Source organism: Aotus nancymaae, unplaced genomic scaffold, assembly GCF_030222135.1.
Source record: "Aotus nancymaae isolate 86718 unplaced genomic scaffold, 86718_ANA_hifiasm-v0.15.2.pri h1tg000022l_1, whole genome shotgun sequence".
NCBI classification, from domain to species: domain Eukaryota; kingdom Metazoa; phylum Chordata; class Mammalia; order Primates; family Aotidae; genus Aotus; species Aotus nancymaae.
The window spans coordinates 33,786,598-33,809,846 of NW_026988435.1; the positions used below are offsets into that span (position 1 = coordinate 33,786,598).

General features: G+C 34.1%; 2 protein-coding genes and 1 pseudogene across 3 annotated transcripts; all 3 read right to left on the reverse strand.

Annotated features, from left to right (window-relative positions):
- Window positions 1-3,080: 3,080 nt before the first annotated feature.
- On the reverse strand, window positions 3,081-3,305 carry LOC135276374 (keratin-associated protein 19-2-like; annotated as a pseudogene).
- A 9,452-nt stretch (window positions 3,306-12,757) lies between these two features.
- LOC105713756 (keratin-associated protein 19-4) lies at window positions 12,758-13,032 on the reverse strand. Its single transcript, XM_012447558.3, is given in 2 exon segments — window positions 12,758-12,832; window positions 12,835-13,032. Coding segments are annotated over 2 exon segments (273 nt in total).
- Window positions 13,033-19,483: 6,451 nt separating this feature from the next.
- LOC105713752 (keratin-associated protein 19-5-like) lies at window positions 19,484-20,004 on the reverse strand. 2 transcript variants are annotated; one of them, XM_064379975.1, is made up of 2 exons: window positions 19,905-20,004; window positions 19,484-19,874 (listed from the first exon to the last, which is right to left on the reverse strand). In XM_064379975.1, exons 1-2 carry the CDS (start codon window positions 19,951-19,953, stop codon window positions 19,705-19,707), a joined length of 219 nt encoding a protein of 72 aa, XP_064236045.1. In that variant the 5' UTR covers window positions 19,954-20,004; the 3' UTR covers window positions 19,484-19,704. The 2 variants fall into 2 exon arrangements, with proteins under 2 accessions (XP_064236045.1, XP_012302969.2); XM_012447546.2 differs by having other exon boundaries at window positions 19,705-19,796; window positions 19,869-19,953.
- Between the last annotated feature and the right edge of the window lie 3,245 nt (window positions 20,005-23,249).

Genomic DNA, 23,249 nt, shown 5'->3' on the forward strand with positions numbered 1-23,249 from the left:
GGTGTCAGGAGTAGTGAGTTGATTTGCTGTTCAGGCAAGATCCTGAGTGTGAATGCCAGCATGTGTATAAGGAGGCTTATATACCCTGGTCAGAGCATGTAATGAGCATGTGCCCCTCTTTTTGTGTCATTCCATGAATTATACTTGCTTGAGGCAGCTCGTTAATCTGTTGTCCCCTGACAACACTCAGTAAGAATGCCTGAGCTTGTTTGGCTACCTAGTTAGGTTGTCCCTGAGCGTGTTGCTTTAATTTTATTAGAAGGGATTACTGTTTCTTCAAAGTCTAAACATACCAAAACCTAAATAGAATTATTTATTATCAGTCACTTAACATCAGTCACATTAAATATTCTTGAATTCTAATTAAATATATTCTCATCACAAGCATTTTTAGAAGTTGTTATAATTGATTCTACAAAATTTCAAGAACTAGTCAAGGTCAAGACTCTTAAACCCATCAATTTTTTCATAAAGCACACATATTTTGTAGCATGTGAAGCAAGAAAGATTTGATTCACCTGTGTATGTCCCTGAAAGAAACAAATGTCTCCTAATTTATAGACTTTTAAAATTTTGATCGTGCACAATTGTTATATTTATTTTGGGCTTTGCACACCAGCATGCAAATATTTGTTTTGTTTGAAGAATATAACACAATTGTAGTCACAAGTAGAGAGACTCTTACAGGGATCAAAAGTCCATCTCATGTGAAGTCTTTCCAGAGTTTTCTATTTATATCCCAAGTCCCTTCTCCATTATATGTTCTACCCTCACTGTTACCCAAAAATTAGGATTATAATCTGCTTTCATACAGAATGGTTTCTCTTTCTCTACTTTTTGTCATTAATTCACCTCTCTTGTATCTTTTGCTAATCTCACTTCAAACTTCGCTCAACTTCTTTTTCTCCACAATTCATTACTATATCTAGGTAAAGTCTGAAGTAGGTAAAATGTTCTGGCTACAATCTATTTACTCAAATCAACATTTATTCTTTCCATGTAGATCTCCATAGTCAATATTTGCTCTTGTCTTTGTCTATTCAGTGCCTATGTTTTTAGTTGTGTTTTGTTTTCAAGCGCTTTTTAGTTAGCCTTTTCTAAGATATCAACCAAATCTTTCTAAGATATTGATTACAGTGTTTCTTATTTCAGACATATTTCAACTCTTCAAATTATCTGCAATTTTAAAAATATTTGTGAAACTTAGAATAACAAGAAATTCTCTAAATGTGAGGTGCAATTGTGAAAAATATAGAAAAGAAGGAGTATCTCTTTAGGGAGAGCTGATCAGAGAGTCTCTCCGCTCAGCCCAGAGAGTTAAAAATACCCAAGACTTCCCTCATACCTGATTAAACCTCATCCAGATTTACCTATATCTTGAAACTTGGAACTCCAAAAACGTATCAGTTTTATATGACTGTAATCACACTGCTAAGCTTTTTTTTAGATTTATGAGTAGTTGAATGATACATTTTAAAAAGTTTTACTTTATTTAAAATTTTTATTGATACATATTTTACATACTTATGAGATACGTGTGATATTTAATTGCATGCATAGAATGTATATTGTTTAAGGTAGAATATTTGAGATACCCATCACTTTGAATATTTATCATTTCTTTGTGTTGGGAATAAATCATGTTCTCTCTTCTAGCTACTTTGAAATACACAATATATTGTTGTTATCTATAATCACTCTACAATAGAACTTACACCTTTCATCCAACTTTTATCACCCCTGCACCCACACACTCTTCCTAGCCTCCAATATCTATCATTCTGTTCTCTACATTCATAAGATCGTTTAACTCCCATTTATGAGTGAGAACATGTGATATCTGTCTATTTCACTAAACATAATGACTTCCAGTTCAAGTGACACTGTGTTTTTTGTTTGTTTGTTTGTTTTACAATGGGGTATTTCTCTGACCCGCTGAGTGTCAAAATAAAGCCTCGTATTTAGTTGGCATTCAAAAATATTATTTGAATAAATTACATGACTTTGACATCAATGCAAGAGCCATGAATAGCATAATATGAGCAACTTACTGGCTATTCTGGGAAATGTTGTAAGGCTGAACATGAGTTCCAACAAGATTTCTGCTGTCAGAGTAGCATTTAACCAAACACTAGCCTTCCTCTTTGATCTCTGTGTTACTAAAACCCAATCTCATCCCATTTTTATTCTCCATTTCAGAAAATCAGTCAAGTGATAAAATGTGGGTAATCCCCTATATAGGTACCAAGGAATGAGAGCTAAGCAGAATCCTGGCACAATTAGTGCCTGAAGAATGTCTCAGTTTATAGTGTTACTACTCAGCTATTTCCTCTTATATAATCCTTTATATATAATCTTATATTAGTTTATAGAATTAGGGCCTGAAGAATATGTCAATTTATAGTGTTACTACTCAGTTATTTCCTTTTATGTAATCCTTTATATAGAATCATATATTAGTTTATAGAATTAGGGCTTGAAGAATATCTCAGTTTATAGTGTCACTACTCAGTTATTTCGCTTTATATAATCCTCTATATAAAATCATATATTCATAGAATGAGTGCCTAAGGAATATCTTACCATTCAATTATTTCCATATATATATATAAAAAAAACTGTATCTTAGTTCATAATTGGAGGAATGCCTAAAATAGACACGGTACAGAGTATGAATTAAGGAATAAGTAGCTTATAGTCAGAGGAATGTCTGGAGCAGAAACAGTGCAGAGCATGATTTAAGGGAAAAACAATTATATCAGTAATACATAATATATATATTATATACCCTGCAGGGCCACAGAAGTAGAGCTGCCCAATGCCCTAGGAGTCTACCCCTTGCATCAGTGTGGCTTGGATGTGAGACATGGAGTAAAAGGAGATTATTTTGAAGCTTTAACATTTCATGACTTGCCTACTGAGTTTTGGACTTGTTTGGGGCCTATAGTTTTGGCCAATTTCTCCCTTTGGAATGAGAGAATTTACACATTTACACCTGTACCCCCATTGTATCTTAGAAGTAAGTAACTTGTTTTTAAATCCCCTTAAGGTAACAGATACTGTGTTACTAAAGCAGCAGCTTAGTAGAAGCCAGTGAATCTGTATCCTCTGTAGCATGATGGGCAACGGCAGCCATCTCCATAGCCTCTGTAGACACAGCCATATTTACAGCCTCCATAGCGATAGCCATAGCCATAGCCCAGTCTGTGAAAACTGCCAAATCCTCAGCTGTAACCATAGCCCACACCACCAAAACCTTCATAGCCATAGTCCAGGCCTCTATAGTAGCTGTCATAGTAGCTCATGGTGTCAGGGATAGTGAGTTCGGTTTGCTGTCCAAGGCAAGGACCTGTGTATGAATATCAGCATGTTTAGGGAATGCTTATATACCCTGAGCAGAATATGTGATAAACATATGGCTATCCTTTCACTGCATTCCAATTTATTTATTTACTCGATGCAAATCATCAATCTGTTTGTTAGCATAAGGAGAGACACAAACTCAAAATCTTTGAGCTGGCTTAGTTGCATGGTTAGAATGCCCTTGAACTTTTTTTTTTTCTTTTTTTAGATGGAATCTTTATCTTGTTGCCCAGGCTGGAATGCAGTGGTGTGATTTTGGCTCACTGCAACCTTTGTCTCTTGGGTTCAAGTGATTCTCCTGCCTCAGCCTCCCAGGTAGCTGGGATTACAGGCACCTGCCACCATGCCCAGCTAATTTTTGTATTTTTAGTAGAGATAGGGTTTCACCATGTTGGCCAGGCTGGCCTCGAACTCCTGACCTCAGGTGATCCACCTGCCCTGGCTTCCCAAAGTGCTGAGATTACAAGTGTGAGACGCCATGCCCAACCAATACACTTTTTTAAAATGACAAAATAATCTTCATCTTCAAAGTTACACAATTAAAAATCCTAAATAGAATTCTTCATCGCTAAGCTTATTGAATTATTTGTATTTGACAATGTGCCTTCATTAAATATTTTCTCATTTCTCATTTTTATATCATCCTTTAGATTCTTCTATTTTACCACCACATAGATTTAAATACATTGATCTAGTTTAAAGCTTTTAAGCTGATAAAGCCTTCAAATATCAAATATATTTATTGAGTTGAGAAATTAAGGCTATCCCTCCTTCGAAAGAAAACAAACTTTTTGAAGAAATAAATTTTCTGATTAGCTGTCATAAATACAAAGTAACGAAAAATACATAGTAAGCATAATATAAAACTACTTTAACTTCTATATCAGCTTGCAAAACATCATTCTGGCTTATCAACATAATAAACAAACTCACTTTTACACCAGCCTGAACAGCTATTCAAAAATATTCTCTTCAGGTGGGGCACAATGGCTCACTCCTGTAATTCTGGAGGCCAAGGTGGGAGGATTGCTTGAGCTTAGGTGTATTAGTTTGTTTTACACTGCTGATAAAGATATACCTGACACTGGGAAGAAAAAGAGATTTAACTGGACTTACAGATTCCACATGGCTGGGGTGGCCTCAGAATCATGGCAGGGGGTGAAAGGCACTTCCTACATGCTACATGGTGGCAGCAAGAGAAAATGAGGAAGAAGCAAAAGCAGAAACCCCTGATAAACCTATCAGATCTCATGAGACTTATTCATTATCATCAGAATAACATGGAAAAGACCAGCCCCCATGATTCAATCATCTCCCCCTGGATCCCTCCCACAACATGTGGGAATCATGGGAGATACAACTGAAGTTGGAGATTCGAATGGGAACACAGCCAAATTATATCACCAGGAGTTTGAGAATAGTCTGGGCAATATAGGGAGACCTTGTCTCTACGAAAAAATTAAAAAATTAGCCAGGTGTGAGGATGCATGTCTGTGGTTCCATCTACTCGGGAGGCTAAGGCAGGAGGATTGCTTGATCCCTGGGAGGTTGATGCTGCAGTGAGCCGTGATCGTGCCACTGCACTCCAGCCTGTGTGACAGCGAGACTGTCTAAAACACATACGCACACACAAACACACACACAAAAAAACAAACAAGTCTATTTATACTGTTATGCACTTTTCCAGAATTTGCTCTACCTAAAATATTACCTAGAAATTCAGATTACCTTGGCTTCATGCTTTACAGATACCATTTTTCTTCCACTTCCTACTCAAAATTCATTCCACCTTTATTTTTGTTCTGACAAAGAAAACTGGACAGATTTTTTTATTCTCCATGAGTAGTTTTTGAAAACAAACAATTAGCAAAAAAAAACCTGACTAGTTTAAGAACCTCAGGAATTCTTGGGTAAACCTGCTAGATTTTACAACCTTCATGAAAGGCTGATGTACATTGCTGTTTCTGATGCATATAACCATGTCCGACGGAAATATAATCCAATAGATTTTACAAGTGAAAGTCACATTTTATTATTTATTACAAATGAAATATTATTTAATAAAATGTGCCCTGTTTTACTTAGTATTTTCAAATAACAAAATAATAAGATATATCTCATTGTGATACACAAATACACATATATAGATACATGTACATATATAGTTATATAATGCTGTGAAATATATTAACCAAAACACCCAAATACTTCTGTTTTTTTCCTAATTAAAAAGTAGAACAATTACAGTATTTTTTGGGATAGTGATTCTGAAATTCTGTTGGAAACTGAGAAATGTTTACTTTTCTGATTTTTTTTCTCTTAATTCAGTGGACTTAATGACTTGCACAATTATTTCTCTGTTATGTTATTTTTGGGAGATTTCTCCAGGAAGATAATGAGTTAATTGTGAAATTGAAATCCTGTGTTGATGTGTGAAATAATGAAAATTAAGTTTTCTATTGGCCAAATGATAACTTTCATTTGAAAGATAAAGATATTTTTCCATAAATTCAAAACATTTTTCCTTAAGACACATAAAAATGAATAATAAAATGTAATAAAATTTGATAATGTATTTGAATAAAATTATCATATACAATGTTTCTCAATGTAATCACATTGATGAATGTTTTTATTTTTAGCTCTGTAGGCATGTCCATTGACTTTGAAACTGTTAACTTGAATAAATAAGTGCAAAATAATGGAAACACACCACTGTACCTTGCGTTTCTACATATTGTGTTCCTATAACACCCAGACTGAATTGACTAGAAAAATAGCTGATACCACATGGCTAAGTTTAACATTGTGACTTTCAAATGAAAATTTTAATCTTTTGAAATAGATATATCCATACAGATAAATATAGGTATACTTATATATATACACACATATAGATATGCACATAGATGTTACAGTTGAAATCTAGATGAAGATAACATCAAAATTAAGAGGTTCAATTCTCTAAATCAGAACAGTAAAATATTGTAGAAATAGTGATTCTAAGAAACCATCTTTACGTCCCGCATAAATTCAGTTATGTTATGGAAACTGAGCAGAACTTTCAAGATATCCTCTTTGGTTTCATGAAGGGAGAAAATATACTGGGAATAAAGACTTCATGGTGGCACCTGCATTCAGAAGATCTTGGCAATAACCCTGACCCTGACTCTGCCACTAGAACTGGTGTAAGTTTTCTGAATGTTTTTGCTGTTGTCATTGTTGTTTAACCTAAAAGATGAAATGAATGTAACTGCTACCATTTAATGTCTGTTCTAGTTCAGCAACATTTGGTGCTACTCTGTGACTCAATCAAACACATTTAACAAGTTTTGACCAATTTAAACAAGATGTCTTGATTTTGTATTGTTTGTTGAATATATCATTTTACTTTAGAAAAAAGTTGATATACATTTATGTCGTTTAAAATTTCATCAACAAAATGCCCCCCTTCTTCCTATTTTTATCAGGGGAGTGGTTTAACTGAAATTCAGCTTTGTAAGAAAGCTCTTTGGATCAAAGTGTTCTTGTCATCAGCTTAAGCTAAAAAATAAATCAGTTGACAATGAAGTCTTGTTTCTTTCCTTTGTTAAGTTGCAAATTTTTTGATATAATGATGATGGTGAGGAAGATAGCCATATCATGCCATGAAGATCAAGTAAGATAATAGAAAATCTATTTGAAAAAAATTAGCTAAAATGTTTTGAGTTAAATAGGTTAATCCAATGTGAAAAAAAGTCTATACTAATTTAATAGTTATATACATCAGTTGTTCAATGGAAATGTCAAATAAATTAATGTGCGGAAGAGTATGATAGGTTGAGGTTATACCAAATACAGTAATTCTTGGAAAGATAATAAACTTTCATAATTAACCTAGTAATATGGTTTGATCTGTCACCATTTGCTTGCTTTTACAATAAAAAGAAACAAATTTTGAATTAATAGAAGGATTCATTACACATTTGTAGTTACTTGACAAATACGTCCTGAATTAAATAAAATATATATGCTTGATATATAAATATATAGACATGTTAAGTTTGTATTAATTTTTGTTGTTGCCTTAAATCTGAATATTATCTAAATAAAAGCAAAATGTTGAAAAACATCAGATTTTTAACCATTTTGAAGTTCTTGTTTTCATTTTAATTTATTATTATTATTATTTGGAGCTATTTAATTATCTACCTGCATGCATGTTTATGAGGTATGTGAAAAAACATAGATTCTCAGCCAAGGAGATAGCTTCTCTCGCTGACAATTGAGTAGAATGTAACTGCCATCACTTACATAAAACCGAGTTTCATGAACAAAACAGAACCATATTGTGTTTTCAAATTAGAATGTTTTATTGGAAGATAAATAGATACTTGAACCAATTATAAAAGCAAAAGTAGAGGATACTAGGATTATGATAGAGATATGGGCGTAAATGGCAAAATTGCCTGAAGTTCTGAGACGTTAAATCATTTTGTGCAAATAGCTCCAGCATGATCTTGGTTGTCCAATGGTTGAAGTCAGCTTTGGGATGTCCTCTTGTAATTTGAAACACTGTGTTGCTGGGGCAGTAGTTTAATAGAATCCAGAAAATCCATATCCTCCATAGTATGATGGGTAGCAGGAGCCGTATCCATAGCCTCCAAAGCCACAGCCATATCCATAGCCTCCATAGCCACAGCCATAGCCATAGCCCGGTCTGCGGAAGCTGCCACATCCACAGCCATAGCCATAGCCCAGGCCACCGAAGCCTCCACAGCCATAGCCCAGGCCTCCGTAGTAGTTGCCGTAGTAGCTCATAGTGTCACAGGTATTGAGTTTGGTTTGCTGCTCAAGGCAAGGTTCTGAGTATGAATGTTGACATCTGTGCGGGCATGCTTATATACCCTGACAGATCACGTGACAAACACTTGCCGCCTATTTTAGTGCAATTCTCTATGTTACACTTAGCTGACCCAATCCTGACATCTGAAGAAGCCCTCAAACTAATTAAAGTGTTTGAGCTTCCATTGCTGTCTTGCCATGCTGTCCCTTTAACATATTGCATCACTTTTATGAGAAGAAATTGCTGTAGCTTCAAAGTCTGTACATACCAGACCTCAAATAGACTTCTTCGTAGGCATATTATATTACACAGCTGGTAATGCTATGTTTTGAAATTAAGTATTGCTTCATCTCTGGCTTTCCTGGTATTGTTTTGCTTCATTTATGGTTAAATAAAAGACCCTGGTTAAATTCAAGGCCCTGAAATTTATCACATTCTTTCAGAGGTATCTTGTACCTCAGGTGAGGTCCCTTTTTAAAGGGAAGAAAACATTTGAAAGACTGGAGCCATCTTCTCCCCTGCTATGCATAACAGTAAAGAACTTCGTGGGGTAAAAAGTTAAAGCCATCGTTCTCCTATTATTCTAGAACATTGGCCATCATAATGAATATTCTCTTTTATTTGGTTTTACTAGTTTAAAAAATAAAAACCATTTTGATTTAACAACATAATAGAATACTGCTCAAGCACTGAATTCAAATCACAGTAATCAAAAATCTATTTTATAAGCAGTTTTACAAACTGTTCAAATATTTTTTCTTACCCTGACTCCCTTACTGGCATATTAGACATCCAAGGTGCTACCAAAAATACAGGTTATATTGCCCCCGTCTCTTATAAACACCATTCATTCCCTTTCCCTGATCCACACAATTGTCCTCTTATCAATACACTCTTTTAATTCCCATTAGAGTCTGGGACTAAGTGAGATGATGAAATATATGAATTCTCTTTGCCTCCCATCAATTTTCATTTAATACTTACTTAAATTCACATATTATATAATATCTTCATTTTTTCATATTTTTGCCTTTATATTCCCTTTACCTATTGTGCATTCCTTTTTTTTCCTAAAAGAAAATAGCTAACTAATCTTTACTAAGATGTTAAGTATTTATTAAAGCACTAGATGTTACAAATATATGCCATCGCCAAAGAACCTGGGAAATTCAGTAAGAGACTGTTAGCACTGTGAATGTATTATAAATCCCCCAAAATATGTATAATGTAAAAACACAGGATGAAGAAAATAACAATTAAAGACAAAGAGTACCTCAGCTGACTCTAAGAAGTTAGTCACCTAGACCTAAGGCTGATTCCAAACCCCACCCACATAGGCTCTTAACTTTAAGCTTAAATATATAATTTCTTATTGAATTTTTATTATTTTGAATATACTGTTCAGCTTTTGATGAGTTTATGAGTAATTTTCAAATTATACTTTCAAATTATACATTTCTCCATCTAAATTTGTTCGCTGCAGTTCAATGACCAGCATGCAATAGAAACTCAATATATAAATGCTGAATAGACAAATGAATTCTAAAGTTCTTACAGGTAAAAATGTTACATCTCATTGGAATGAACAATACTATAAATGTATCCAAAAATAAGGATTTAGAAGAGAAATTAGCTCAAATAGCTTTCTTTCTTTAGAGGAACAAATCACCTATCATTTTATTTGCTTTTTTTCTTACTATTGTTTAAGGTATATGTAAAAATACTTAAATCTTAAGTATACAAGTTGGTGATATTTTGCTTATACTTATGGACCACCTATATCAAGTATACTGTAATTCCCCATATCTGTCTCTTGACTCTACCAGTCAGTATTATTGCTCATAGAGTAACTATTAACTTTCTAGATAAGGTTTTCTTGTTCTGTACTTCACTTTAGTGGTCTCATATAGTATACTGACATTTTCCATTTGTATCCCCAATTATTCTGTGTATCACTGTCTATTTAGTAGATCTCTATCATATGTAATGTGAATTTTGTTGTTTTAATTTGTGAAAAGTAGTCTACTACATGAATAGAGCACAACTGATTTATGATTCTACTCTGGTAGACCTATATTTGAAGAATTTAGTAGTTTCAGTTTTGATTTGGTTTTGTTTTTGCAGCTAGCATAAACAAAGAAAGCTGCTATATGCCTTCTTATAAAGATTCTTTATTTCTTTTCTTTTCTTTTTTTTTTTTTTTTTGAGATAGAGTCTTGCTCTATCACACAGGCTGGTGTGCAGTGGCACTATCTCAGCTCACTGCAACCTCCACCTCCCAGGTTCAAGGTATTCTCCTGCCTCAGCCTCCCAAGTAGCTGGGAGTACAGGCATGCATCACCATGCCCAAATGCAAAATAATTTTGTATGTTAGTGGAATGAGGTTTCACCATTTGGCCAGGCTGGTCTCAAACTCCTTACTTTAAGTGGTCCACCCACCTAGGCCTCCCAAAGTGCCAGAATTACAGGAGTGAGCAACCACACCCAGCTAAGATCCTTATTTTAAGACCTAGACTTCCCTGTAACTTTGTTATAGCTGGTATAGGAATTGCTAATTCATAACATATCTATACTTATTTTATACATTATATATAATTATATATTATCATAAATAACAAATACCATTATATATTATATAATATATATTTAGCTTCCATAGTTTCTACCAATCTCAAGATACAGTATTATATTTAGAAGTTGTTAAATTTACTGTGCCAACAGGGACGTTTGAGAGTTTCAATTGCTTCACATCCTACCCTACGCGGATCATTTTCAAACTCTTTAAAGAATTGACCATTCTTGTGAATACATAGTGATATCTAAATATTATGTTAATTTCTCTTTGATTAATAATGATATTCAGCAATTTTACATATGCTTATAGGCCATTTAGGTGTCTATTTTTTTTTTTTTTTTTTTTTTTTTGAGATGCCTGATTAAGTATTTTGTTCTTTTTTTTTTGTTTTTTGAGACGGAGTTTCGCTCTTGTTACCCAGGCTGGAGTGCAATGGTGCGATCTCGGCTTACCGCAACCTCCGCCTCCTGGGTTCAGGCAATTCTCCTGCCTCAGCCTCCTGAGTACCTGGGACTACAGGCGTGCACCACCATGCCCAGCTAATTTTTGTATTTTTAGTAGAGACGGAGTTTCACCATGTTGACCAGGATGGTCTCGATCTCTTGACCTCGTGATCCACCCGCCTCGGCCTCCCAAAGTTCTGGGAATACAGGCGTGAGCCACAGCGCCCGGCCCTTGTTCATTTTTAATTGGGCTAGTAATATTTTATTATTTATTCTCAGGAGATCTTTACATATTTGGGTATAGATGTTTCATCAGATTTATGTATTAAAAATATTTTCATCCAATATGTAGATTTTTTCATCTTAAAATGGTATCTATACATAAATAAAATGCAATAATATAATTAACTCCCATTTTAAAATCTTTTTGTTTTATGTTTAATGTTTTCAGTTCTAGTTTTAAAAATTTTGACTACCTCTCACATTGTTATTTAAAACTTTTGTCTGTTTTCTTTAGACGTGTTCTATTTTTGTGATTATTTTTAAAAAGGCAGTTGGTAATTTGAATATTACATTTTTTATTAACTCAAGCTAAAGCAACATAATCGCAAATAAATCAAACAGGTTTCAGATACTGCCAAATATGCATCTATTTTGGGGCTATGGTCTTGTTGTAATGGGTTCTTCCTAAGATAAGTGAAGCTCTTCCCTGAAAGTAAAGATATTCTGGAATACTTCTTTTAAACCCTGCAGTGACCCATAAAATCAATAAATTCAAGTTCTATTAATTTGGTCATACTACATGGTACTAGAAGTATCAAACGCTTTCTCTAAGCAGTTAAATTGATTATTATACTTATTTATAGCTACAAAGGGCCTTTACCTGTATTGAAGTAAAATACCACTCACGATCAGGAAAATGGAAGAGCTATTGTCATACTCTGTCAAACTAAGTAGTGTAGTCCTCCAATGGAATTATTGATCCAGTCAAGGGACAGTGTATGTACTTAGACTGACTAAAAGTGTGGGTCTTATTAGCAGACTGTATAAACCTATTCTTATGTTTAGTAAATAAGTCTGAGTCTTTCTAATTCTTCCTAACATTTTTATACCATTTGAATTTATCATTGTTTACTAATTACTTTTATTTAGATCTAGATATGCTAGAAATTAAGAGGTTCACGGTTCATCAAAATCATATATAAAAAGAAGCATATAGTGTGAAAAGTAGACTAATCTTCATAAACTCAGCTGTGATTGTTACATGAACACGTGACCAGAATTTTAAGATTATTAGGAAGCTCTCAAGAAAAGAAATATGCAATGGAATGGAGAGTCAGCATTTGCACAAATAGATAAATAAATAAACAGAAACCATGTGTGCTATTTCAAATTGAGACAATTTATTGCAAAGGGAGCTGAGCAATTCCACAGTTAGGAAAGTACAGACAGTGAATGTCAGCGGACATAATATAGATAATAAATATTCCTAATATCTTAGATGCTAAATGTTTTTTTATCTTGGACTGATCTTGTGTGACCTTATTTGATTCAATATTTGGTTAATTTGGATGTTCTTCTTATGACCTCTGATGTTGGGTCCTCAAGGTGGAATTTCAGTAGAATTTAGAGAATCCATATCTTCCATAGCATGTTGGGCAGCAGCAGCCATATCCATAGCCTCCAAAGCCAGAGCCATATCCACAGCCATAGCCATAGCCCAGTTTACGGAAGCTGCCGTATCCACAGCCGTAGCCATAGCCTAGGCCACCAAAGCCTCCACAGCCGTAGCCCAGGCCTCTGTAGTAATTGCCATAGTAGCTCATGGTGTCAGGAGTGGTGAGTTGGTTTGCTGCTCAAGGCAAAGTCCTGAGTATGAATGGCAGCAGGTGTAGAGAGAGGCTCATATACCCTGGTGAGAGCACATGATGAGTCACACGCATATCTGATTTTTTGTGTTTGTGTTTTTTTAATTAGTTACTTAACACAAATCATTCATTTTCCTCTGACACAAGGAGAGGCCCTCGCATTCATTAAATTGTTTGAGTTTGCTTTGTTGCTGAGTTAGGGCGGCCCTTAAAAGTTATTACATCACTTAATGAGAAGAAATTGCTGTATCTAAAGTCTTGGCATACCAGACCCTAAATAAATTTTTTCATAGCTAGACACATACATCAATCATATTTTATAATGTTGTGTTTTTCAGTTAAATATTTCTTCATCTCTGGTTTTCTTTAAATTGCTATGCTTCAGTGACAAATTAAATAAGAAATGGGTAAAATGCGAAGCTCTACAGTCTATCATATCCTTTTATCTTATTCCTCAGTTCCCCACCCTAAAGGTGAATTACCTAACTCCTGTGGAGATAAGAAAACAGAAGCATTTGAAAGCCAAAAGACATCAACTCAACTGTTCTGAACACCAATAAAGAACTCTAGAAAAAAAAAAAGTGTGTATATTTTCTTTAATTTTAGAACATTATAACCACTATTTTTCTTTGCATACTATCTTGACTAGTAAAAACATTTCTGTGTTTTACAATTTATGAACCAATATTCATATATAATTATAAAGTAAAATCCATAGTTCACGTTAGAATTCACTCTTTGCATTCTACAGTTCTATGATCTTGACAATGATGGGACAACATTGTTCAGAAACAGATAAAAAAAAAAACAGTAATCGAAAATTTATCGCAAAATCAGCTTTAAAAACTGACCAGAATATTTTTTTCAAATCCTGACCCATTTTTCTGATAAGACACCAACCCAAGGTGCTCCTAAATATGTATATTGCATTTCATCTTCCTCTTTGTGTTTATATTCAGCGTTTCCTGCCATTTCCTCACACATATATCTGATATCTTATGCAATCTTTCTTTAAAATTCATAGATTTTATTTTTAGTACTGCTTTACATTTACAGAAAAATTAAGGATGAAATACAGAATATGCCTATACTCAGTAACACATATAAATGTTTTTCTGTATTATTAATATATTGCAGCCAGGTGCAGTGGCTCATACCTGTAATCCGAGCACTTTGGGAGGCTGAGGCGGGTGGATCACGAGCTAAGGAGTTTAAGACCAGCCTGGCCAAGATGGTGAAACTCTGTCTCTACTAAAAATACAAAATACAAAAAAATTAGCCAGGTGTGGTGGCAGATGCCTGTAATTCTAGCTACTCGGGAGGCTGAGGCAGACAATTACTTGAATCCGGGAGGTGGAGGTTGCAGTGAGCCGAAATTGCACCACTGCACTCTAGTCTGGGTGACAGAGAGAGACTCTATCTCAAAAAAAAAAAAAGTATATATATACACATATATATGGCATTGGTATTGATATTTATTATGATTGATGATCCAATATTGATATATTATTACTGTATTATGTGTGGTATTGTATTATTAAAGTTCATAGTTTAATTAAGGTTCATTCTTTATGCCATACAGTTCTATGGGTTTTGACTAATTCATAAAGTCATGTAACCGCTATTACAGTATTACACAAAATAGTTTTTCCATCCTAAAAGTTGCCTGTTCTCCACCTGCTCTTTCCTCACTTCTCCTAAACTCTTAAAAACTACTGATTTTTTTTTTCAGATTGTTGGAGTTGGAATTACACAGTATTGTGGCCTTTTCACGTTGACTTCTTTTGCTTAGAAATATGCTTTTAGGATTATCCATTCCTTTTTTGATAGCTCATTTATTTTTATCACTGGATAATATTCCATTGTATGAATATACTATAGAAAGATTATCCATTCACTTATTGAAGAGCATGTTGGTTGCTACCAACTTTGGGCAATTATGAATAAAACTTTATAAACATTTGTATTCAGGTTTTTGTGTAGACATTTTTTATCTCATTCAGGTAAATACCAAAAAGTACAATTGCTGGATTGTATGGTAAGAGCGTGTTTAGCTTTGTGAGAAGCTGCCAGATTGTCTTCCAAAGTTACTCTTTCATTTTGCACGTGCATAAGCAATGAATGTGAGTCTCGCTGCTGCATATTCTCACCGACATTCTTGCCAGCATTTGTTGCTGTCAGTCTATTGAACTTTGGCCATTTGAGTAGGTATGTTAAAATTCAGTTACAATATCACCCAGTCTCTGTCCTCCCATCATCCATTAGGTTATAATTACTAAGTGAAATTATGAAATATGTAAAATTTCTTTTTGGTCCCCATCCATTTTCATTTATTTGATAATTTTTTTTGCTTTCTTCTTCTTGTATCTTTATTTTTACCATATCAGCTTTCATTTGTATTTCCTTTGCTTATTCTGTGCTTTAAAATCATATAAACACACACACACACGCACCTTTTTATTCTCAGAAAATATCATGCTAGACTACTAAGCTGTTAAATGTTTACTAAAGCCTATGATGTAAAAAGATAATTTAAATCAAAAGGCTATTTGAAGTTCAATAAGATACCATTAACATTGGAAATGTTTTCAGAATCTTCAAAACGTAGGTATAATATTACAAGATAACAGGCAGAAAAAATAACTGAGGGCACAAGTCCTCAGCTGACTCTAGAGAATTTAGTCACATACAGCCACAGCTGACGCCAAACATGGTTAATTCAGTTGTGCCCTTAACTTTAACCCTGAGCCTTTAAGTTCTTATTAACTTTATATGATCTCAAATATAGTGATCAGTTATTTGTCTTATAAATAATTTTCAAAAGATGCGTTTTCACAACTGAATTTGTATACCTCTTTGCATTAAGTACCTTGTAGTAACAACACAATACATAAGTGGTGAATGGATGAATAAATTCTAAAGTCTATGCCTCTCAAAGACATGAGTAATTCTCTGACTGCATCTGAACAATAGGGATTTAAAGATGAAATGAGAGTTTGGAGAAGTGGCTCATGCCTCTAATCACGGTACTTCGGGAGGTTGAGGGAGGAGGCTCACTTGAGTCCAGGAGTTTGAGACTAGCCTGGGCAACATAGTGAGCCCTGCTTTCTACTAAAAAAGAAGAAGAGGAAGAAGAAGGAGAAGGAGAAGGAGAAGGAGACGGGGAAGGAGAAGGAGACGGGGAAGGAGAAGGAGAAGGAGACAGGGAAGGGGAAGGGGAAGGAGAAGGAGGAGAAGAAATAGGTTCCAGTGGCATCTGACCTTAGAGGAACATACAACCTTCATTTTATTTCATTTGTATTAGCTCTTTATTTTGAAGCATATCGTACACAATAATAATTATATCATAATATAAATGTAAGTATAGTGTTTGATAAATTTTTGCATATGTGCATACACTGTCTACGCCAAGCACACCCTAATCCTCAACATGTTCCATTGTTCCATTATGGTAAATATTATTCCCTAGACATAACCATCTTTCTAGTTTTTAATACCACCTCCAAAATGTCTTGTCAATAATTTTCCAAAATCTAGTTTTCTAAATTTACAGTCTAATCAGCAATGTAAGAAATGTGCAATATCCTGAGCAATGTAAGACAATTCTGGCTGTTCCACCTTTGACAATGCTTGTCATTTTTAGACTTTGACAGTTCTTCTGGACATGTAGTAATATCTAAGTATTAATTTAATTTAGTTTTTACCTGATGACTAATGATACTGACCACCATTTTATATGTGTATCGGCCATTTAGATATTCTCCTTTTTTACAGTACCTGCTCATGTATTTCATCCATTTTTAAGTGGATTTGTTATATTCTAGCATCGATTTATGGGAGCTTTTTGCATATTTGGATACAGGTACTTTGAAAAGCTTTGTTTTGAAAATATTTTCTCCAAGCATATGGTTTGTTTTTTCTACTTTAAAATTGTGTTTATATGTCAATAGAATATCTTAATATAAGACACAATTTATTAATATTCATATTTTATGTTTTATGCTTTTTTGTCCTAATTGAGAAACTTTTGATTACCTCACATCTTATTCTCAATTTCTTTCTCATGTCTTTTCAGAAGCTGTTCCATTTTTACAGACCATCCTAAATCGAAAGACAGTAGCTAATTTAAATATTTAATTCTCATTATTTCAAAAGAAAGCTATAAAATCACAAACGGATTGAATGACGTCATGCTGCCTATTTTGCTTTGTTAGATCTTTTCTCAGTTGTGGGGCTGATGATCCTGTGATGCATTTTCTCTAGACCAGGTTATAGCTTTTCCTTGGAAGGAAATGTATTCTGAAGGTATTCTTTTAATTTCAGCACAAATCAACACAATCTAACAACTAGAGATGTAATAGTATGATAAAATTGCATCACACTAAAAGCGTTACTTTCTCTAAATGGTTATATTAATTGTTCTTCTTCTGACATAGACAGTCTTTCTTCAGACTATGATGCTATTTATCACTTAGGGAGTAAAAAGTTTTCATGTGAAATTCTGTCATACTCAGTAAAAGTAACCAGTAGAGTTCCGCAATGGAAACACTAAGATATTTTTACTGAGATCTATATATTGTGAAACTGCAACAACTCACTGGAATTGAATAAAAGAACTGGTCTTAGTATCTGGCTAAGCAAACCCATCCATCATGTTCAGTAAACAAGTCAGAGTTTTTCAAATGCTTATGATTTTTTAAAAATATTAAAACATTAAATTTTCATTATTGACTAGTTGTTTTTACACAGATAAAGCTAAATTCGAAATTGCCATGTTCGATATTCTACAACAGAGTGTTCACAAATGAAAATAAATAGAGGTGGTCCTTTGGCTGTGATAATTAAACTCCTCAGACACACACGACCAGAGCCTTCAAGATGCTTTATGTGACAACACACAAGCAGAGAAGTACAAAATGAATGGGATGGTGAGCACGGGGAAGTAGAATGCCTGCTATTCAGAAAAACTGGGTTCTGGTTCTCCCTCTCATGCCATTTTTGATCCTTAGCAAATGATTTCACTTTTTGGAGTTTTTTTTCCCATTCAAAACGGTAATAGGGTGAGCACTGGGAAAACTTTATGGTTGTACCTCTACATGCTCCACCATTATATTATTTTCCTGGTATTTTTGAATTTGCTTGACTGTTTCAGTACTGAAATATATTATCCTTGAAAAATAATAATATTTTATTACATATTTTTCATAGGCACATACTATTTGAAATAGTAATACAAAAAGTTCTATGTTTGCTTGTTGGAAGTTAAAAGACTTGGCTAGAGTATTTAAAGCAACAGGTCAGTCACAGCCTTAATATTAATTACTTCGCAAGTGATGGCAGTGATTTCTGTATTTCCTTGGTGTATTGCAAAATATTTAAAGGTGCTGGTGATATGAAAGAACAATGTCACGTCACACCACGATGGACCAGGAATAAAACATGATAGAAAGTCATAAAAAGTTCATTTTCAGTGTATATTCAGATATATACTTTGTCTTATCACTGCTTTTCTTACCATTAAAGGGGCCAAATACACATACATTTTGGACAAATGATAGGAGTACATTCTCTTCATGTTGGTCTCCCTTTAGATATTAAAGTTTATAAAGTTAATATTTCAGGACTGAATTTAAACACAAACATTATCTAACTGAGAGCACTGAAATGAAAAAGATATGGTCAATATGGTCCAGTGTTCCAAAGAAAAAATCTACTTTTCAATTGAGTGTTACGGTTTTCATTTGTGCATGTACAGTTTACCTTTGGACAACGTGGATTTGGACTGAGCAAATGCACTCATACTCAGATTTTGTTCTACCTCTGCCACTCCTGAGACAGCAAGACCAATGCCCCCTTCCTCCTCCTCCTCAGCCTATGCAATGTGAAGACAATGAAGATAAAGACATTTATGATGAACTGCTTCCACTTAACAAACAGCAAAAATAAATTCTCTTCCTTGTCATTTTAATAACATTTTCTTTTCTCGTTTACTTTATTGTAAGAATACAATATATAATGCATATAAAGTACAAAGTCTGTGTTAGTCAACTGTTTATGTTATCAGTGAGACTTCCAGTCAACAGTCAGCTACCAGTAGTTAGGTTTCTGGAGCATCAAAAGTTATAGTGGATTTTCAACTTCTTGGGGGAATCAGCATCCCTAAGTCTTACGTTATTTGAGGTCAACTGTAACATCTGAATGCAGATATATACATGCACACACATGCATACAGCCATCTATATAGGTGCATGTTTATACAAAATTAATTTATTATATATAATATACTATATATGTATAGTAGTTTGCTCTTTTCTATTGGGCATAATGACAAATAACCACTTTGCCATTTTGAATCAAGCATAAAATAAAAGCCACGTATTTGCTTTAAGTTGGCATAATTTATTGCAAAAGAAACAGAGAAACCCCACAGCTATAAAGCTACAAGTAAGACACATCCAGAGACAAGAAGCAATGAATTATGGAATGATAGATATTCTTAAAACTCTTAGATGCTATCTGCTCTTTATCTTGTCTTGATCCAGGGTGACCTTGTTTGTTTGTTATTGCAGTCAATATTGCAGTTGGGTGACCTTCTTATGGCCTCTCATGTTTGGTTGTCAGGGAAGGATTTCAATAAAATCCAGAGAATCCATATCCTGCAGAGCATGATGGGCGGCAGCAGCGGTATCCATAGCCTCCGAAGCCAGAGCCATATCCATAGCCTCCATAGCCACAGTCATAGCCCCTTCTGCAGAAGCTGCCACATCCACAGCCATAGCCATAGCCCAGGCCACCGAAGCCTCCACAGCCATAGCCCAGGCCACCGAAGCCTCCACAGCCATAGCCCAGGCCGCCATAGTAGTTGCCGTAGTAGCTCATAGTGTCAGGAGTGGTGAGTTGGTTTGCTGCTCAAGGCAATATCCTGACTGTGAATGCCAGCCAGTGTAGAGGGAGGCTTATATACCCTGGTCAGAGCATGTGATGAGTCACCTGTATACCCTACTTTGCTGCAGTTATTTGTATTACGTTTGATGTTACAACTCATATATCTGTTGTCTCCCGATACAGAGAGAGGCCCTCATTCTCATTAAAATATTTCAGCTTATTTAACGTCTTATTCAGGACATGCTTGAACTTACATGCTTTGCTTTTATGAGAAGAAGTGGCTGACTGTTCAAAATACACACATTCCAAATGCTAAACTGAATTGCCTATTACCAGGTATATTACATCATCTACGCTTTATGGTATTCCTTTTATAATTAATCATTTCCTTTGTCTGTCATCTTCCAAACTGATAACTTTATATTCAACTAAGTTTACAGCTATTTTTTTCAATGTACAGATGTTAAATCTGTAATTTTAAAAAGAAAACTTATTTATCAAGGTGAGGTCTTCAGAAAGTGCCTATGTTCACAATACATGAAAACATTTGAAAGCAAAATGACTTTAATGCGCTGCTGTGTACCGTAGCCAAAGGACTCAAAAAAAGAGAGCATATGTTGATTTTTAGCATTTTATTCACAATTACTTTTATACTATTTTTGGCTTTGCACACCAGCTTCAGAACCTTTTGGATGCAATATATGTAAGAATTAATTTTAGAAATTGAGGGCACAAAATTCAGCTCCTATGCAGGCTTATCAGAGTAGCAGCTCAGTTTTCCATTCAAACCCCAACACTCTGCTTTATAATTGGTTTTATTCAAAGTCCGACTAAAACTGCAGATTGCATCTGCCTCTGTTCTTGCATACTCTAGCCAATTGCTTTCTTTCTTTATCCTTTTTCAGTAGTGTATATATGACCTCTATTTTCATTCTCATTTCACCTTTCATTCTTCTTCCCATTTTCTCAGTGTCTATAGGAACAGCCAGGTAGCAGTTTATTGTTTATATTTCCCCTACCCGCTCTGTCTTCCATTCACTTATTTCAATCAATGCTTGTTTTTTCTACCTCCTCTTCGTATTCACTATAAGCTCTTTCCTGATGTTCTTCTATGTCTATTCTGTACTCATTTATTCTGAGGTAATTTCTAACCACTGTCTACTGATCTGTTAATAGTTCATTATAGCATTACTTTTAAAACTTTCTATTTTTCGTGCTTACTAACCACCCCCAACTCCCCACCCCAGCAAAAATACTTAGAAATAATGAATAAGACCTACTATTAAACAGTGCAATAAGGTGACTATAGTCAACGACAACGTAATTGTACATTTTAAAATGTTTTGAGTATAATTGTACTGTTTGTAACTCAAAGGATAAATACTTGAGGGGGTGGATTTTAGAAAATTTACTCCAACTCCTATGACTTTCTGAAATGTTAAAAGGGTATCCTAAAATTTAAATTGTCTTCAAAGTTTTTGAAATAAAGGCACCATGGTGAAAGGACACAGAATGGAGAAATACATGTAAGGAAATTTGACCTGGGCTTCATAGAGCTCCTCAGCTGACCTCATTGAGTTAGTGAAACACACACAACATTGAGCCTACTCTTGATTCATCTCCACACAGCACCTGTCTTTTGGCTTAGGCAACTAAAAATTTATTTAATTTACATGGCTTTGAACATGGTGTTGAGACTTTGTGAGATTTATAAGTATTTTATCAAAGACAAATTTCCTAAAAGGGATGTTTCTGTTTTTCTAGGCAACAGACTAGGGAATTAAAAACTGTTTATTGAAGAAATTGTAAATAAATTGACAGTAACTACCATAGCAACCACAATCTGTGCACTACCCTGACTATGCCTTAGTGAGCTACCTTTTTAAGACAGAAAAATGGCTCAATAAGTCTTTCAATTTATAAAGTAGGATTTAATCCAACATTTGCTACATTTCTTTTATCCAAATATTGGTTCATTCTTATTTCTCATCTGAACTGGAAACAGTCGATAAGCTGAATCCTCAGTGAGTCCTTTTGTGGCCGTAAAATCACAAATAACTCAGACAGTATTAAGGATATCACAGTTTGTTCATATAAATCAGCCTGATAATGTGAGAGTGTTTAATAGCTAATTTTTGTTTGGGATGCATAAAAGATGCATACACCTGAGATATAAAACCAAACAAGATATGAATGGAAAACTTCAATAGCCAAATAAGAATTCGAATGTTTTAAAGAAATAGAGCATCTGATAATTTTCCACAAAACCAATTAATGATCATAAACAGTAAATGATTAATACCAAAATTAAAATACTATAAATCTGTATATTGTTCTATATAAAACATATAAAACAAATATTTTGTCTTTTTTTGAAGTGAACAAAGAGTAAAATGAAAATATCTATTGTAAAATGAAGACACATATTTATTTGCAGTGATATTGGTTTTATGCTCAAAGCAGATTGTTAGACCCAAAGTGGATTAGACCCAAAGTTGATAGAACAATGTTTTATATTTTCTCCTTCTTTTCTCTTTTAGGAAGTTTACTTTGGAATATTTGCTTAATAACCTTATGATAATGGATAAGGAAAAAGAAAATGTGTTCTTACTTGGGATAAGTAGCAACTTTTACCTGGAAAGAAAGCTTTTGTTATAAATTTCAAAGACTTCCTTTAACTCAGAAACAAACCAATAATATATGAAAATGTAGGTTACAAATATATGTTAATATTGAATTATACCAGCAATGTCACAAGTGCTTTTTCCTCATTCTAATTATATTGGTATTTCTTTTAATTGCAAATTTTTAACGCTTTTACTCAGGCTTTGAGGATATTTACCTATATGAGAATAGAGCAGTTTTGTATGAAATTCAGTTACATGTCTCAAAATTCCTTTAATGAAGTTAGCAAACTTTATCTACCTTGCCCTCCCTGTGAAAGTACAGCATCTACAAAGATAAATACAAGATTTGTCTGAGTTGTTTGCTTATTTTTCATCTTCACATTGTATAAACCGAAGTATTTTTAATAAAAAGACAAAATCTTGAGAATTGAGTTTATTTGTTCTGTTTTTCCCGTGAAGTAAAGTTAAGTTAGCAATTCATAAATGGATTATATATAACAAAAGTTAACAAGAAAATTTTAAAAACAACAGCAACAAAACATAGTTAATCTAAGAGATGAAACTAATCTCCATAAACTCTGCTATAAAATTGAAACCATTCACAGTATTACTACAAAATGATGGCATTCAGATTTGGAAGTATCCAGTGAAAGAGACTCAAAA